The sequence below is a fragment of the Bos taurus genome, chromosome 13 (genome assembly GCF_002263795.3).
Source record: "Bos taurus isolate L1 Dominette 01449 registration number 42190680 breed Hereford chromosome 13, ARS-UCD2.0, whole genome shotgun sequence".
Taxonomy (NCBI): Eukaryota; Metazoa; Chordata; class Mammalia; order Artiodactyla; family Bovidae; genus Bos; species Bos taurus.
In genome coordinates this window covers 60,604,852-60,623,084 of record NC_037340.1, presented here as the reverse complement: position 1 = coordinate 60,623,084, position 18,233 = coordinate 60,604,852, and the positions used below count along the sequence as shown (strand labels likewise).

Sequence of the window (18,233 nt, the reverse complement as noted above, 5' to 3'; positions counted from 1 at the left end):
AACCGCCGAGAGGCAGCGTCGGGCTGGCTAAGGGTGGGTTCCTGAGGCCGCCCGACCTGCGTTTAAATCCGGCTGCTTGGCCTAGGGTAGATCAGAAACAGAGCCTCGGTTTCTTCCGCCAAAGGAGTAAGGACCGGCATGCCCACCAGTACTGGGGCTGCTGAACTGAGCAAGGGCGGTCTCCGCGCCGCGCCCCGCCCTCCCGGCCCAGTCCCCGCCCCTCATGGCCCCGCCCCTCCCACGGCGCTGCAGGCTGGACCCAGCGGGTGAGTGAGGGTCACAGAGTCCGGGTCTGGCCGTGGGTGGCGAGGGAACGCCCTGGACGGCGGGACAAGAACGCCCTGGATTCCCGTGACCCGGGGCGGGGGCCCCCGCCGGGTGGTCGGGCGGGTGTGGCGGGGAGACCCGGATCCGGCGACAATCTTCCGCCCCACTTCCGGAGCCGCCACTTTCACTTTCTTTTCCGCTGAAACTGCTGCCCTCCTTCTCAGGACTGACAGGGGCCGCCGCGGGCGCGAGGGAGTTGGGCTGAAATCCCGCACCCCGGAGGGCGCTCCAGCTCCCAGAGGGAGAAGGGCTCCGGCCCAGCGCCCGGGCTGTGCGGCGCCGCTCCTCCCTTCCCCGCAGCCAGGCCTGTCCAGTTTTCTCTGTGGTACAGAGCCGGCTCGGCTTGGCGCTCCCTCACCTCCCACCCGTTCCTCCTCCCAGGCCCCATCCCCGGTCCTCGGGTAATATGATGCTACCCGATTGCCACCCGGAACCCTGAGGCACCAAGAAGGCTCGGGCCGCGCCACTGGCCACCGGCTGGGGCTGAGTTTCTCGTGGTCTGCCCGTCCTCTAGCAGGTGACTGGGAGATAGCATTTCCCCGGAGCTGCAGCCCGCCCCCCCTCCGCGGGGGGATGGGCACAACCACGCCAGATGGACGAGAAGATCAAGAAAGGTGGGCACAGCCTGGGGGCGGCTGAGAAGCTTCGGGTGGGAGGTGGGCCTTGCCAGAACGCGGCCTCTCCTCCCAGAAGGGCCTGGGAGAGGTCTGTTAACCTGTCCTCCTTCTGCCTACTTGCCCCTCAGATTCCTCCCTTGCAGGCAGGTTGCTCCCAAGGGCATCTTGTCATTCTTTTATTTGATGTCCCTAAGGCCTCCCATGGGCCAGCTCTGCTGAGAAGAGGGTGGGGAGCTCCCAGAGGGCAAGAGACCACCCATGCTAGTGGGGGACCAGACTTCAGTTGACCTGAATACCAGGGTCTTTGCCTTCCACCTCGCGCCTTCCTCTCAGGTTGGAGAATTAAGTTAGGGCATGTCACCAACCTGCTCACATACCCCTGTGTTTGTTCTTAGAACAGAAGCCTAGAGCAGTTGGGTAGCCTGCATGCCTGCTGACTTTGCTCACTTCTGCTTTTGCTCATCTCTGCCTTCCCCCATCTGCCCCCTTGCTCATTCTGCTGGAGCTTCATTAGCTTCTCTGTTCTAACCCAACCATTTCTTGACCAAGGCCTTTCATTTTCCCTCCACTTGAAACACTTTTCCCCAACCACGTCTTGACATTATTCAACACTCCTGCTTCAGGTCTTAGCTTCAATGTCACCTCCTCTTCTCTTTCCTGATCTCCTTATCCTGTTCATTTCCCTGCCAGCATGGATCACAGTCTGAATCTTTTTCTTTTGTTAAACTTGTTTGTTGTCTTCTTACTGGGCTGGGAAGTCCATGAGAAGAGGGCCCCCGTTTATCTTATTCACTGCTGAAGCCCAGTTTTTGTGACAGTGATTGGCACACAGTAAGAGGTCAATCCTAAAGGAAATCGACCCTGAATATTCATTGGAAGGTCTGAAGCTGAAGCTCCAATACTTTGGTCACCTGATGCAAAGAACCAATTCATTGGAAAAGACCCTGATCCTAGGAAAGATTGAGGGCAGAAGGAGAAGGGGGCAACAGAGGATGAGATGGTTGGATTGTATCAACGGATATGAGTTTGAGCAAACTCCGGGAGATAGGCAAGGACAGGGGAGCCTGGTGTGCTGCAGTCCATGGGGGGTCACAAAGAGCTGGATACAACTTAGTGACTGAACAGCAAGAGCTCAATAAATGTTTGTTGGATAAACAAGTGCAAGTATGGGGGACCTGGGAATATGAAGGGAAAACAGAACCAAATGAGCAGGGGTGGGGAGTGTCAGAGAAGGCCTCTCAGAGAAAAGGGACTTTTAAGCTGGGTGCTGAAGGATGTGTAGGAGTTTACCAAGAAGACAGAGAGGAAGCAGCATGTATAAAGAATCACCTCCTTCCTCACCCTTCTTACCCATAAAGAAAAATAAACCCTGTGCTAACCTGCTTCCACTGTGGATTTCAGCTGAGGAGGTGGCCCAGAGACTCACCCGAGCAGTGGCTGGTGGGGATGAACAGGTGGCTATGCAGTGTGCCATCTGGCTGGCAGAGCAACGGGTGCCCCTGAATGTGCAACTGAAGCCTGAGGTCTCTCCAACACAGGACATAAGGTGAGAAGTGCGTGGCTGACCAGGAAGCCCAGGGTTCAGAGCTTCCTGAACCCCAGTGGGCTGCAATATAGTGTTGGCCTGTAGAATAGTTAGAGCTTCCCTGGTGGCTCAGTCGGTAAAGAATCTGCCTGCAATCTGGGAGACCTGGGTTTGATACCTGGGTTGGAAAGATCCGCGGGTTGGAAAGATCCCCTGGAGGAGGGCATGGCAACCCACTCCAGTATTCTTGACTGGAGAATCCCCGTGGACAGAGGAACCTGGTGGGCTGCAGTCCATGGAGTCACAAAGAGTCAGACATGACTGAACAACTGAGCACATAGAACAGTTAAGTTATTCTTAATGGCAGATTCTGGGGTCAAGAGCCCAAGCTTCAAACCCCAGCTCTGTCACAAATCAGCTCTGCGATCTAAGGGAGGTCATTTCACCTCTCAGAGTTTTGTTTTTTTTTTTAATTTAAAAAATGGAACATAGTAGTAGAGCTGTTAATAGGGTCGTTGCTGCTACTGCTTGCTGCTAAGTCGCTTCAGTCATGTTCGTCTCTGTGCGACCCCATAGACGGCAGCCCACCAGGCTCCCCCGTCCCTGGGATTCTCCAGGCATGAACACTGGAGTGGCTTGCCATTTCCTTCTCCAATGCATGAAAGTGAAAAGTGAAAGTGAAGTCGCTCAGTCATGTCCGACTGCTAGCGACCCCATGGACTGCAGCCCACCAGGCTCCTCCGTCCATGGGATTTTCCAGGCAAGAGTACTGGAGTGGGGTGCCATCGCCTTCTCAGGAGGTGTATTAGAATGATAGGTCTCGTAGAACAGAGAACACATATTAACAGTGGCGTAAACAACTTTGATGGTAGGCACTCCAGGTGTGGAAGCTCTGCTCTCTGTAGTTCTCAGAGCTCCTGCTTCTTTTGTCTTATTATTATGCCACTCATGACCTCCTTTCTCAGGTTCACCTTATGATCCAAAATGGCTCTTCCCGTTCCAGCCATTGCATCACCATTCTTGTCAATAGGAAGGAAGAAGGGCACACCCTCCCACTCTTAAGAACACAGCTCACAAAATTGCACAGTCTTCTTCCACTTAACTCGCATGGCCAGAACTGTCTCGCACAGCCACATGCAGCTTGAAGGGAGGCTGTCTGCCCCAGGAGACTTAAACTTGATGCTGAAATGCTCAGCACAGTGCCCACATATTAAACACTCAAATGTTTTTTTCCTGCTGTGCAGTAAGACACTTTTGCAGTTTCTAATTTTCAATATTGGATCCCATTTGATTTTTTATTGAGATATAATTGACAGACCCTATTCAGCAATTTAAAGTGCATAGTTCGAGGCTTTTAGTATATTCACAGTTGTGTAACCACCACCATAACCAATTACAGAAACTTTTCATCATCCCATTAAGAAACCCCATACCCATTAATAGACACTCCCTATCTCCCGAGTTTTCTTGCCTCAACCCCTCAACCTTAGGCAACAACTAATTTACTTTCTATCTCTAGAAATTTGCCTACTCTGGGAATTTCATATAAATCAAATGGAATTATACACTATGTGGCCTTTTGTGTCTGGGCTTCTGTCACTTAGCAGCATGTTTTCTAGATTCATCCATGTTGTAGCATGCATCAAAACTTCATTCCTTTTTATGACTGAATAATAATCTATTGTATGGTTATACCGTATTTTCTTTATTAATCAGTCGATGGACATTTGGGTTGTTCCCACTTTTTTGACTAACATACACAATGCTGCTATGAACATTTGAGTCCAAGTTTTTATATGGACATAATTTTTCCCCCAGTTTTATTGAGATATCACTGACATACAAAACAGAGTTAGTTGACGGTATTGTGACTTACAATAAGAAATGTATATTCTTCCTGTTCTTGGCACTGAGCTCCTAAAACCCTTGGAATTTCTTAAGTGATGAGAATGATAAAGGTGCATTTTGTTATGTTAGTGAGGTGACTCTTGGACTGCCCCTAAATTGCCTAAGGTTGGAGGCTGGTCATAAAAGGAGCCAGCCCTGTGGTTAGAGACATTGAACTTTCAGTCTCATCACCACATCTCCGGGGAGGGGAAGAGGGCTGAAGGTTGAATCATCAGTAGCCCATGGATTAATCAGTCATGCCTATGTAATGAGGCCTCCATAAACACTTAAAAAGACAGGGTTTGGATTTTGGAGAGAATGATGCCCCTTCTCACATACCTTGCTCCATACATCTCTTCCATTTGGCTATTATATCCTTTCATAATATAGTAAGTAAATATTTCTCTGAGTTCTGTGAGCTGTTCTAGCAAAATAGTCAACCCATGGAGGAGGTCGTTGGAATCCCTAATCTATATCCAGTCAGTCAGAGAACAGGTGACAACTTGGGGTTTCGATTGGTATGTGAAGTGGTGGGAGCAGCCTGGTAGGACTGAGCCCACAACCTGTGGAAGCTGACTCTGTCTCTGGGTAGAGAGGGCCAGAATCAAGTTGAATTGTAGGATGCCCTGCTGGTGTCTGAAAATTGCTTGGTGTTGTGTGGGAAGCCTTCCCTCTCTTTCCTCTTCCATGTGTTGGAAATTGAGCCTCAGAACCATTTTAGATGTATGACATATGCTTTAATATATGTATATATTGCACAATGATTACCACACTAAGTTTAGTTAACATCCATTGCCTGACATAGTAACAAATTATTTTTTCTTGTGACAACTTTTAAGACTTACTCTCTGAGCAGTTCTCAAATATACGATATTGTTAACCATGTTGTACATCTCTTCTCCAGAACTTACTTATCTTAAAACAGGAAGTTTGTAGCTTTGGATCACCTTCACCCCTACAACCCCCCAATCAGTCTGTTCTGTTTCTCTGACATTGATTTTTTTTTAATTCCATATATAAGTGGTATAATACAGAATTTGTCTTTCTCTGTCTGATTTATTTCACTTAGCACAATGTCCATGTTGTTGCAGATGCCAGAATTTCCTTCTTTTTATGGCTGAATAATATTTCATTGTGTATGTATATGGAAACAACCTAAGTAACCACGAATGAATAAAGAAACTGTGGCGTGTATGTGTACAATGGACACCTATTTTCATTTCCCATTCTATGGGTTGTCTTTGCACCGTATTGATAGTGTCCTCTGAAGCACGTGTTTTCAATTTTGATGAAATACTGTTTATCTGTTTTCTCTTGTTTGTGCTTTTGATGTCATCTAAGAAACCACTGCCTCATCCATGGTCATAAAGGTATACCTTTATTTTTAAAGAGTTTTATAGTTTTAGCTCTTATATTTACATCTTTGATCCCTTTTGAGTTAAGTTTTGTTACGGTGAGAGGCAGAGATCCGACTTCATTCTTTTGCTTGTGAATATCTAGTTGTCACAGCACTGTTTGTTAAAAATAAAAAGACTGTTTTGTCTCTGTTTAATATCTTGGCACCTTTGTTGAAAATTATTTGACCATAAGTCTGAAGTTTATTTTTGAAACGTAATTTCTAGTCTGTTGCTCTATATGTCTGTCCTTATACCAGTAAGACAGTTTTCATTATTATAGCTTTGTAGTAAGTTTTTAAAACAGAAGCATAAGTACTCCAACTTTGTTCTTCTCTTTCAAGATTTTTTTTGGCTATTCTGGGTCCCTTGAATCTCCATATGAATCTTAGGGTTAGTGTGCCAGTTTCTGCAAAAAAAATGTGAGCTGAAATTTTGACAGGGATTGCATTTACATCTGTTGATCACTTGGCCATTTGATTTCAAATAAAATACTTGTATATCCATTTCTTGATACATCCACTTAAGATGGTATCTGTGTACACTCCTTGTTATGAAAAATGAGGAATTTAACATACTCGTCTCACTGATCCCTTTTCCTAACTTCCTGGGTTTTGTTAGTACTGTAGTAGAAGTGCTCCCAGTTGAACTCCACTTTATTCCCCCAATTAAATGACACCGTAGTTGCTGCTGTGAAACATACCACCACACACAGCTTGTTTATATCAGTTGTACTTGTTATTTCCATAGCATAATTTAATAGCTGTTATATCAAGAAATAAAACACGAATGCTAAAAGAGAATTTTGTCTATGAAAACTTAAATTGATTGCTTTAGAAAGACAAAATAGAGATGAGGCACACACACAAAAAAGCTGTTCATTTTAGGGTGAGTGAATTGTTAAAAAAAAAAAATATATATGGTAAAAATCCAAAAGGGCTCTCTGTACTCAGATGCTTCGAGAGTCTTAAGTTCTTGCTCCACTTTAAAGAAGCTGATACTAGAGATCAGAAACCATGTATAATGGGTATGGAAAGTGAAGTCGGAAAGTGAAGTCTCTCAGTCGTGTCCGACTCTTTGCAACCCCATGGACTGTAGCCTACCAGGCTCCTCTGTCCATGGGATTTTCCAGGCAATAGTACTGGAGTGGATTGCCATTTCCTTCTCCAGGGGATCTTCCCGACCCAGGGATGGAACCCAGGTCTCCCACATTGTAGACAGACGCTTTACCGTCTGAGCCACCAGGGAATAGTTCGTACAAAAAGAAAAAAAAAATCATGGGAAACTCCAGCAGATTTGTACTAAATGAAAAACAAAACGAGTGGCCTTTTTACCTAGAGATCAGCCATTGAATGCACATGTGTATCCTGTAAGGGAAAATTAAGTGTTAGAGTCTGCAACTGTGTCTGCATTTCTCTGCTGTAATGAATTTTCTGACTGATCACTGCTGACCTGGTGACGGCAGAAATGAGGGTTCCAACTGTGCTTCTCTGTTATTGGTGTTAAGGCTATAGCTTTTATTTTTTAAATTTTATTTATCTTTTGAGTCTTAGTTGTAGGATCTTTGATCTTCATTGTGGCGTGCAGAATTTTTTTTTTAGTTGTGGCATGTGGGGTCTAGTTCCCTGACCAGGGATCGAACCTGGGCCCTCTGCACTGGGAGCTCAGAGCCTTAGCCACTGGACCACCAGGGAAGTCTTGGTTATAGCTTTTAGATTTTCTTTTCTAAGTAAAATTAAGGCTTCTATGCTTTGCCTCTAGGTTGATACTAAAAATGTAAACCCAGTACAATAGCATTTATAGTATTTTGATTATGGAAATATTACTCAGTGTAAAATAAGTACTGCAGTTGACACTGTATCTTTCATGTTTCAAAACCCCTGCTGCTTGAAGGAGAATGTCTTGAAGGTTAAGATCTTTAAATTTCCTTTCCTTCTTTAAATTCCCTTTTAGTTTTCTATTCTGCATCAGACTCAGCTATTCTTGTTTCTTGTATTCAAAGACTTTTCATGTGGAGAAGTGGATGGTAAATGTTTGTTGTCTTTATGTGTCTAAAACTTGCTCATTTCATTGATAGTCGGCTAGATGTTGAAAATCTTTATCCTGAGAAATTTTGAGGGTATTTTCTGGAGTATTTTAAAGCAAGTCTCGGATTTTAGCTCATTCATAAGTAACTTGATATGTCTTTAAAACTAATGACTTGAAAAATAACCTCAATACCATTATTACACCTGAAACATTAACAACTCCTTAAAATCCTCTAATACTCTATTTGTATTAAACTTTCCTTGATTATCTCATTAGTATTTTTTATAGTTGGTTTGTTCTAATCAGGAGCCAAACGAGAATCGACACATAGCATTTCTTAATGTTGTCTAAGTCTCTAACCACTTTCTCTATTTTTAGTGCCATTGATTTTTTAGAAATCTGGTTTTTGATCTCCAGAATTCTCCCACATTCTGAGTTTACGAATTGCCTCCCTGGAATGTCATTTGGTGTCTCTCATTTTCCTTGTGAACCTGTAGATGGATCTGAAGGTTAGATGAGTCAGGAGTTACTGTTAGATTCCCAGCAACTCTTCTTCATTTTCTGATTGTTTCTTGCTGTTCTTGCTTTAAGGATGCAGCGTTTTCCCAAGTTGCTCTGGAGGTTCTAAGTGGGCTTTTTTCTGTGTCCCGAAATCAGTTCTGTTTTTTCGTCTCAGCCATCCATTTTCGTGCCATTGGTCTTCCCAAAAAGTTTTCACATCTTTTAGAAGATTGGTGTTTAAAACCACTTTCTCCGAAATACTCCTGTTTGGATTTAAATCCTGCCTCTAACAGTTATTGTTTACTCAGCAGAGTCACTATAACCTCTCTATGCCTCCTGTTTTTATCTGTAAAATAGGGGAGATGACAGTACGTGTCTCATGGGTTCATTGAGAGAACTGAGTTAATACATGTTAAGTGCTTTAGAGTCTTAGCATACAGTTAATAATAGCTGCTGTGGTTTGGTTAAGGAGCCAATAATAGCCAGTAATACAAGAGACTGAAGGAGGCAGCGCATTAAGGCCCTGATGCCACGGTGAGTTTGGATTTTATTCTGAGAGCCTTGTGGAGCCACTGCAGGGCCTAAGCAGTGAGTTCTGATCCAGGAGGAAGCACAGGGGAGTGGGAATCCAGGAGCTAGCTGGTGGTTGAGGTTGGACCTTCACCCAGAGCCCTTGCCCTCCCCGCAGGCTGTGGGTGAGCGTGGAGGATGCACAGATGCACACGGTCACTATCTGGCTCACGGTGCGGCCTGACATGACGGTGGCCTCCCTCAAGGACATGGTGAGTGAGGGGGTGAGAGGGAGGGCGGAGCTTCCCCTTTTGCCCCCGCCTGTCTCTGCTCTGCTCCTCCCTCCCCACACCTCCTGTCCATCCTCCCTGACAGGTGTTCCTAGACTATGGCTTCCCGCCAACCCTGCAGCAGTGGGTGATCGGGCAGCGGCTGGCCCGGGACCAGGAGACTCTGCACTCCCACGGCGTGAGGCGGGACGGGGACAGCGCCTACCTCTATCTGCTGTCCGCCTGCAACACCTCGCTCAACCCTCAGGAGCTGCAGCGGGAGAGGCAGTTGCGGATGCTGGAAGGTAAGGCTCTGCTTCCTGGTGATGTGGACTCACCTGTGGTCGTAGGGCAGGAGGGAGTGAGGCGCAGAGCCCAGGGGCTTTCCATCAGGGACTTGCCTGAAGGACCTTATCCATAGTGGGGAAGAGAGGACAAAGGACACCCCAGGAGGGAGCCATCTGGGGAACCCTTTGGAGAACAGCCAGTCTAGGGGAGAAGGGCTGAGTTCAGTCCCCACCCTGGCGTTTATCAACTCCTTGACCTCAGGCAAGTTCCTTCCTATCTCTCCTCCTCAGTTTTCTAAATCTGTAAATTGGATGTTATAGCTAGTTTTTAAATTTTTTACTTCTTATTCTGAAATATTTCAGACCTACAGAAAAGTTGCAAAATTGTACAAAGAATTGTGTAAGGAATTCCCATGTACCTTTCATGTGGATTCCCAAATACTAATATTTTGACTGTATTTGGTTTATCATTGTCTCCATGTAAAATTATTTATTTATGCATAAATAATTTTTGGAGATGTTTTGAGAGTAGGTTGCAGACATGATGTCCCTTTTCCCTAAATAGTTCAGTTTGTATTTCCTTAAAAAAAAAGGTCATTTTCTTACATTTATTGTACAGTTAGCAAATTTAGGAAATTAACTTTGATACAGTACCGCTACCTAATGTGCAGATCTTGCTCAAATTTTACCAGTTGTCTCACTCATGTCCTTTATAGTGAAAGACCTGGCTCTTGGCCTTGGTGTTTCTCAGTCTTTTTCAGTCTTTGATCTCTGGTCTTCCCTTGACTCTCCAGGCCAGTTTTGTTTTTAGCTTTTCCGTCCTATGTACCCTCGGAAATGGATTCAGTTTCAGTATTTTGGCAGGGCCACTTCAGAAGTGTTGTTTGGGGCAGGGGTACACTGATGGCTGCCCTGGGGGACGTCGTCCTGGATGGTTACCTGTACCCGGCGTGCGCTCTCTACTCGTACCGGTGCCTCTACCTGGCCGCTGCCGCCAAGGGAAAAAGCGGGGCCGACGAGGGTGGCTGACGACCCCGGGGCGGGGGCTACCCTCCCGTTTCCTCCTCCTCTGATGGCGCGGCCTCGTCGTCCTTCCCGATTTTTAAAAAAAAAAAAAAAAAAGAAGTGTTGTTTGTCCCTCTTGGTGCACTTGTGTGGACACTTAGGCACACAGGAGATCTATTTTCAAGCAGGGTTCTTAAGCCGGGTGGACCTAGGAGCAGTGGTGGGTAGAAGGAGAGACTGTGACCCTGTGAGAGCCAGGACACTCAGCCATGGCTGGGCCCACCTGGCAAGATGGAGCTGGAAACTCCTTGGAGCAGAGGGAGAGGATAGAAGGGGGGTTTTCTGGCTGGCTCAGGGTGTGGATGATATTGGCTACATGGATCCACCACCCTTTGAACCCTTTTTCCCAGATCTGGGCTTCAAGGACCTCACGCTGCAGCCACGCGGCCCCCTGGACCCAGTTCCCCCAAAGCCTGGGGCCGCTCAGGAGCCGGGTCGGGGGCAGCCTGATGCAGTGCCAGAGCCCCCGCCGGTAAGCTGCCCCAAGTGCGCCCCTGTGCCCTGCCCCCTGCGCCCCCCCTCCCCCATTTAGTCTCCCTGCCATCACTGCCCCTCTACCCCCAGGTGGGCTGGACGTGCCCTGGCTGCACCTTCATCAACAAGCCCACTAGACCTGGCTGCGAGATGTGCTGCCGGGCGCGGCCCGAGGCCTACCAGGTACCCGCCTCTTACCAGCCAGACGAGGAGGAGCGAGCGCGCCTGGCCGGTGAGGAGGAGGCGCTGCGCCAGTACCAGCAGGTGGGCACCAAAGTCCCCGGAAAGACACCTGCAGCCTGGACAGGGGAGGCATAGGCCAGAAAGGGAGACACATCCACATTGCTCCTGCCCCCTGTTGCTGCCCCCTTGTGGTCACACCGGTGGTGGTGACCCTACACTTGACTGTGACCGGCCTCTTCCTGAGGTCATTCATACTACCTCTGAGACCCTACTCCCCAGCTGTGACGCACGTCCAGGCTAATTTGTGCTCCCCCTTCCCCCTTCCCCATGAGCTGTGGCGCCACCCCTGGCTTTGACTTACTTTCCCATCATGCACTCAAGGGTACCTGGCTCTGACCCCAGCATCCTAGACAAGACCCAGACCACACCCCTGCTTCATCCAGCTGTGACCTAGGTCTTGCTCCATTAGCCCTGACCTCATCCTGAATCCTACTATTCCTGACCCCCACCCCCCACCCCTTCCTTCCTGGCTGTAGCCCTCCTAGACTTCCTGAGAGCCTGGACCCAGCTCCTTGCTGCCCACTTGGAGGCTGACCCGCCCCCTGTTCTGCCCCATCCCACTGTCCCCCATCCCACTGTTACACACTCACAGATTATGTAGATACATAACCCTGAGCAGTTTCCCATTCTGGTCCAATGTCCCCATCCCGCCCTTGGACCCAGTGCTGGCCATGACCTCATTGCTGGTCCCATCTACAACCCTGGCCCAGACCTTGGCCCTCTCTCCCGACTTGCTCTGCTCCCTCGCTTTATCACCACCCCCCAACCCCCTGCCTTTCCCCCTGGAGCTACCCCTGCCGTGCTTCTTGGCAGAGATGGGAGTCCTGCTACCCCTGACTCCCCGCTCAGATCCGGGCCCCATCTCCCCCTGACTTGACCCTACATTGTAGCCTTAAACAGCCCCTGCCTGGCCCACCTCCTGCCCCACCCCCGTGTTTGGTCGCCTCGCTCCTGGTCCTACCCTTATCATTTACGCCGCTTGCCCACTGCCTGCCCCATACGCAGCCCCACCCTAACCCCAGGATCCTTCCATGAGCCCCCCTTTGCCTCTCGTTAGGTGGTCTGACCCATCCTACCCCCTCACCCGGTCCTGCCCTCCCCCGCCAACCCTGACCCGGTCCTGCCCCCTTCCTGGTCTGCCCGCCCCTGAGACCCTGACCCGCCCCGCGGCCCCACCCCCGTGTGCCCAGCGGAAGCAGCAGCAGCAGGAAGGCAACTACCGGAAGCACGTGCAGCTGGATCAGCGGAGCCTGGTTCTGAACACAGAGCCCGCCGAGTGCCCCGTGTGCTACTCGGTCCTGGCTCCTGGCGAGGCCGTGGTGCTGCGGGAGTGTCTGCACACCTTCTGCAGGTGCGGCCCGACTCCCGGCCCTGGCTATGTAGTACCCTGGGCTGGAAGGGGGTGGGGCCCAGGACTCAGCTGTTTGGGCATCCTCACAAACTTGGGAGGTAGGCACCATTTCCTCATCTTGCAGAGGAGGGATGTGAGGTACAGAGAGGCTGCACAGCTCAGACATTCTGGCGCCAGAGCCCGCACCTTTCCGCACCACCGCTGGGCCCATGCAAGGGCAGTGAGTCCCTTGCCTACAGCCTGGGCCAGCCCGGCCCTGCCGCTTGCTGGTGGACAGTCTGCCCTCTGAGGCTCTCCTCCTGGCCCTGAATGTGGAGAGCATGTCCTCCTTCACAGCACACATTTGATGAGCTGCTTTGGGTGCCAGGGACTGTGGACTAGGCCTGGGAATCCCCAAATGCCCACAAAAGCTCAGTTTCTGCGTCCTGAAGCTTACCTTCCCATGGTCAGGCTGATGTTAATCAGATAATCACTGATATAATTGTAAATTGTGTCATAAGTGTCAGTGGCTTTTTATAAGCAACGGAGGCCCTGCCCTAGAACAGGTCAGGGAAACCCCTAGGTAAGCTATGTTTGAGCAGACCAGGGGATCCATCGTGGGTACGTGCCTGGCCTGCCTGCAGCAGTAAGGGGTCAGTGTGTCTGGAGCAGAGGGATGGAGCAGGTAAGGCATAGGGACAGAGAGAGGTATTAGAGAGGGTGAGTCACCAGGGCTCTCAGGTTTGCTCTGGGTGGGGTCGGATGGGAGGTTATGAGGAAGGACATGGCTGATCCAGGAAGTCCAGTGAAGAGGCTTCTACAGTTCTCAGGTGAGGGGTGAGGCAACCTTGGCTGGAGCAATATGGTTAGCAGTGAGGTGGACAGACAAGGTGGGTTGATGGGAGGCACCAGAAGAAAGGAAGAAACTGGGGAGGAGCCAGCCCAAGGTCAGGCCTCACCATGTGAGGGCCGGAGTCCTCGGGGGTGGGGTTCAGATGACCCCTACCCGCCCTCCCACTCCTCACCCCTCCCCCAGGGAGTGTCTGCAGGGCACCATCCGCAACAGCCAGGAGGCCGAGGTGTCCTGCCCCTTCATCGACAACACCTACTCATGCTCGGGCAAGCTGCTGGAGAGGGAGATCCGAGCGGTAAGGCCTGGGGGAGGGGCACCCCCCTGCCCCCCACCCTCCATCCCAGGGAACTGGGCTGGGAGCTGGCTGGTGGGAATGGGTTTGAGAGTCCCAGTCTTGGGTTCCGGACATTTGTCAAGAGCCTTCTCTGTGTGGGATGCTGGCGGCCCAAGTAGTGGGCAGGATAGAAATTGGGGGAAATAGCTAGTAAAGAAATCACCCTTGTGAGGAAAAGACAGCAGAGAAGTTAACAACAGTGGGGACAGGACTTCTGGGGCCAGATGGCCCAGGTGACCTCAAGGGCAGATACACAGCCCCTCAGTGCTTTGGTTTGCTCATCTTGAAGTGATAGCAGAAGTGTTCGTGGCTCAGTCGTGTCCGACTCTTTGCGACCCCATGGGCTGTAGTCCGCCAGGCTCCTCTGTCCATGGCATTCCTTTTGGCCACACCTCACAGTTCCCAACCAGGGATCAAACCCTTACCCCCTCCATTGGCAGCACATTCTTAACCACTGGACCGCCAGGGAAGGCACTAACCCGTTCTTTGGATAGAGTTTGTAAACACTGCTGTGTTGGACTTCATGTGTTGGGGGCTTCCTGAAGGTGGCCAGGAGGGCATGCACCAAGGTTTCTGAGTCTCGGGCACCAAGGTTGTGGTCTGCTGGCAGCTCCTGAGCCCTGAGGAATACCAGCGGTTTCTGGACCTGGGCATCTCCATTGCGGAAAACCGCAGTGCCTTCAGCTACCACTGCAAGACCCCGGACTGCAAGGGATGGTGCTTCTTTGAGGATGATGTCAATGAGTTCCCCTGCCCCGTGTGCTTCCATGTCAACTGCCTGCTTTGCAAGGTGGGGACAGGGACCTACCCTGCCCAGTCACTCTGATCCTGCTAGGAGCTCATTGCAAGTCCAAGCTTATTATAGGAATAAGAGAAGGGAGCCAGTATACTGACCCAGTTCCCATGGCTTAGAGCTGCGTGTCAGTGGCCGGGTGTGGCTTGAGTCCTGACCTGAGCCTAACTCTTAGATTGAGCCCTGAGCCTGGACTGACCCTGGCCTAAGGCTGAGCCCCAGTTCTGCCCTCTGACTAACCCTGAGCCTAGTCACAGACCAACCCCAGCCCTGGCCTCAGGCTGTCAACCTCTGTCCTGAATGAGCCCTGACCTCAAACCCAGACTGAGCCCTACCTGACCCTCACTTCAGGCCATCCCCGTCATCATTCTCTTAACAGGTGACCACTATAGAGACTGGTCTTGAGCTGGTAGACAGGGCCGAGCCTGGTCACAGTCCAGTAAGCTCACTCTTAGAGCATTACACCGGCAACCAGGGCAGAACTCAGCTGGGGACAAGGGGCTGTGCCCTGGGTGAGAGGTACTTTAGGGATTTCTGTGCCTATCAGGACTTTAATAGGTATATATGATTATTATCGTATGTGATGACCCTGGCTTCACCACCCTGGCCTCAGTGTCCTCTTCTATAAAATGGGTTGTAGTTTACAAAGGAAGGCTCTGTCACTGACACCATCTAGGCATTAAGTGCTTGTGCGGATGCCTGCTCTGGCCCTAACTCTCTGGGAGCTTTCTCATCTCGAGCGCCTCATCCGCTCCAGGCCGTCCATGAGCAGATGAACTGCAAGGAGTATCAAGATGACCTGGCCCTGCGAGCTCAGAATGATATGGCTGCCCGGCAGACGACAGAGATGCTGAGAGTAAGGCTGGGTCAGGGCTGAAGGCCGAGGATCTGAGTTTTGGGGAGCAGTGGGGGCTTCTTAGTCAGGGCTGTGGTTCATGCAGCCCTGGAGGCTCTGAGCTCCTGCTGGCATTTCTGCCATCCAGAGACGGGACTCAGGACACGTGGTCAGGTGGCGGGCAGCAGGGAGTGTCAGGGTGAAGGGAGGCAACTGCAGACACAGGAGAGGAGGCTGCATTGCAGCTGGGCCTGGGTAGAGCAGCATGGGAGAATGAATCTGAGACTCTGGAGGTGGCCGATTTCTCTCTGCAGTGGGGCGTGGGCCAGGGAGCGGGCTGGCTCTGAGGTCAGCACCTTCTCTGCTCCAGACCATGCTGCAGCAGGGTGAGGCCATGCACTGCCCACAGTGCCAGATCGTGGTGCAGAAGAAGGATGGTTGCGACTGGATCCGGTGCACTGTCTGCCACACTGAGATCTGCTGGGTCACCAAGGGCCCCCGCTGGGGCCCCGGGGTGAGTGCCCTGACAGCAGAGGGCTCAGGAGTACTGCGGGAGGTGCCCGAGAGTAGAGTTCGTACAAGTCAGCCCATGGGCCAAGTCTAACCCCAGCGCCTGCATTTGTGAAGTTCATGAACTAAGAAAGCTTTTTGCGTTTTTTAAATTGGTTGAACGTATCAATACCTGTGGCTGATTCATGTTGATGTTTGGCAGAAACCAACACAATACTGTAAAGCAGTTATCCTTCAATTAAAAATAAATTAATTAAAAAAAGAAAAAGAGGGGGGCTTGAAGCTAGAAAGCCTGGGTTCTAACTTTTCCCCAAACTGTCTATTCTTGATTAAATGAGAATAATAAAAGGGAAATACAATTTGAAAAATGGTTGAACGTATTAAAAGGAACATATTTTGTGACATGTAAAAATTATACGAAACCTGAATTTTAGTGTCCGTAAGTAAAGTTTCGTGGGAGCCCCGCACATTCGTTGGCATTCTGTCTGTGGCTGCTTTTGCGTTGCAAGGATAGAGCCCGTCTGGCTGGCAAAGCCTCAGATAACTGTCTGACCTTTTACAGAAATATTTGCCCATCCCTGCCCTAGAGAGTGCATGTAGGAGTCTGAAGTGGAGGAGTGGGTCCCTGGCTCTGGCACACACTGACTGTGTGGTTATTCCGTTACTCCCTTCTCTGAGCCTGTTTCTTCTTCTGTAAAATGGAGATGATAGCAGAGCCCATCTCAGGCTTCTTGTCGGAATCAAATGGAAAACAGGCGAGAGCAGTGGTATCTGTCATCGTGAGGAGTGTTCCTGGAGTTGGGGCTGGTGTTGTTCATGTCCAGGCAGACAGTGAGACAGGTAGAGCGCTCCCTCCTGCCACCAGCCTGCTGACCCCCTCCAAATATGCAAAAATTCATCAGGTCCTTTGCGGCTCTGGGTCTCAGGTTGGGTAGATAGAGACCACATAATTGAGGGTGCTACGAGAGACCAGAAAGGCCTTGAGAGCTGCCTCCATCTGGTAGCTGAGGCTGTGAGGATCATTCTTAGCAGCAGAATGTGCCCAGGCCAAGACCCATGGTGGGCGAGTGCACTTCGTGGGTGTGATGGGGTGCCTGGGGCCGGGGTGGGGCACTGCTCTCTTCTCTGTCCTGACCTTCTCTCCTCTCCCCTCTCATCTCCTAGGGCCCGGGAGACACCAGCGGGGGCTGCCGCTGCCGGGTGAATGGGATTCCATGCCACCCCAGCTGTCAGAATTGCCACTAAGCTGAGGATGGTCTGGTCCCCCTGCTGACCCAGCCCCACATCTACAAGCTTCTGTGGGACAGGCCTGGTGCTTTGGCTCTGATTTCTTTGCGCTCGGCCGAGACAGGGGCCCTGAAGTGGCCAAGGCCTCTGAGCTGCGTGGATGGCCTTGTTTACTGTGGGCATTGCAAGGGCCCTGCCTGAGCTGGCCGTTGTCCATGGCTGCATCTGCCCCGGTGCCTTTGTCCTTCCCCTGGGGCTCACCAACCAGACCTTTCATCTCTCTGCGGCTCCCATCTGTCTGACCCAGCCTTAAATAGAGCCCCAGCCAGAGGCCTTGCTGGATGGAGCCTCTGAGAGCCCTGGATGAGTCCATACATCCCTCATCCACCACGCTCGTCTGCTGAGCACTCAGCCTGCGGCCTCTCCCATTGGCTTTCTGGGGGTGACTTTTCTCTGGCTTTGCTGTTGGAGGCCTGAGGGCCTCTTAGAATTGCTGCTAATTCCACTTAGAGCCAGGAGGGAGACCTGGCATCCTGAAGCCCAGCCAGTTCTGCTTCTGCACTCCCTCTTCGCTGCCTGTGTACACTGATTAAAATGGTTTTCCAGGAAGGCCTGAGTGTGATGTCATGAGAGAGAGCGGAGGGGTCATGGGCTGGGACTCTGCACAGAGACAGGCAGGGGCCCAAGCTCTGGGAATTGCAGTCACAAGTTGATGTGTCGCCCCTGTCAGTGTAGAACGAGGGTGCGAACAGAGCACAGGGATCCTTGCTCCGGACTTGGCACCCCTGCACCCACTTGAGGGCAGCATGCTCTGGGTCAACCTTGACCTGGACAGGCAGCTTGCAGTGTGTTGAGAGTCTGCCAGCTGGTGTTTGCAGGTGTGTGTGGGCTTCAGGCGGGGAGGGAGGGGCTGGGGCAGCAGCTACAGGCTGGCAGGAAATTCTTGCTCTGAATTTCTAGCCTCTCAGTGGGCATCCACTGTCAGGGAACAGAGATATTTCAGGAAGAGGTGAACGTGCCGCTGCTGCAGGGTGATGCTGTGAGCACTTTTAACATCTGAGATAAGATGGCATATTATTATTGGTCCAGTGCTGTTTACTAGACCTATTCTGTGCTGGTCAGATGAATAAAATACGGTTCTGGGTGTTCATTCTAGAAGTTTTTACCTCCTACTCGGACCCCTCCTACTCCCCCCTGCCCCCAATGAAGGCCAGCACACTGTCT

The 18,233-nt window shown here is 50.6% G+C and overlaps 1 protein-coding gene across 3 annotated transcripts; it reads left to right on the top strand.

The window, feature by feature from the left end:
- The first annotated feature begins 223 nt into the window (after nt 1-223).
- Nucleotides 224-17,618, top strand: RBCK1 (RANBP2-type and C3HC4-type zinc finger containing 1). Of its 3 annotated transcripts, none has more exons than XM_025000354.2 (13): nt 224-266; nt 709-941; nt 2,346-2,490; nt 8,968-9,061; nt 9,165-9,363; nt 10,761-10,882; nt 10,975-11,148; nt 12,318-12,478; nt 13,494-13,605; nt 14,255-14,434; nt 15,195-15,293; nt 15,643-15,786; nt 16,947-17,618. In XM_025000354.2, exons 2-13 carry the CDS (start codon nt 920-922, stop codon nt 17,025-17,027), a joined length of 1,533 nt encoding a protein of 510 aa, XP_024856122.1. In that variant the 5' UTR covers nt 224-266; nt 709-919; the 3' UTR covers nt 17,028-17,618. The 3 variants fall into 3 exon arrangements, with proteins under 3 accessions (XP_024856122.1, XP_005214579.1, NP_001068629.1); XM_005214522.5 differs by having other exon boundaries at nt 15,114-15,293; NM_001075161.1 differs by lacking the exon at nt 224-266 and having other exon boundaries at nt 461-941; nt 16,947-17,616.
- Nucleotides 17,619-18,233: the final 615 nt, after the last annotated feature.

What these genes read in the sequence shown, in the direction of transcription:
- RBCK1 (XM_005214522.5), top strand. Translation starts at nt 920, where the DNA reads ATGGACGAGAAGATCAAGAAAG. An exon ending in CAGTGCCAGAGCCCCCGCCG is followed by an intron (nt 10,883 to 10,974) that starts GTAAGCTGCCCC and finishes CTCTACCCCCAG; the next exon opens with GTGGGCTGGACGTGCCCTGG. An exon ending in CGCTGCGCCAGTACCAGCAG is followed by an intron (nt 11,149 to 12,317) that starts GTGGGCACCAAA and finishes CCGTGTGCCCAG; the next exon opens with CGGAAGCAGCAGCAGCAGGA.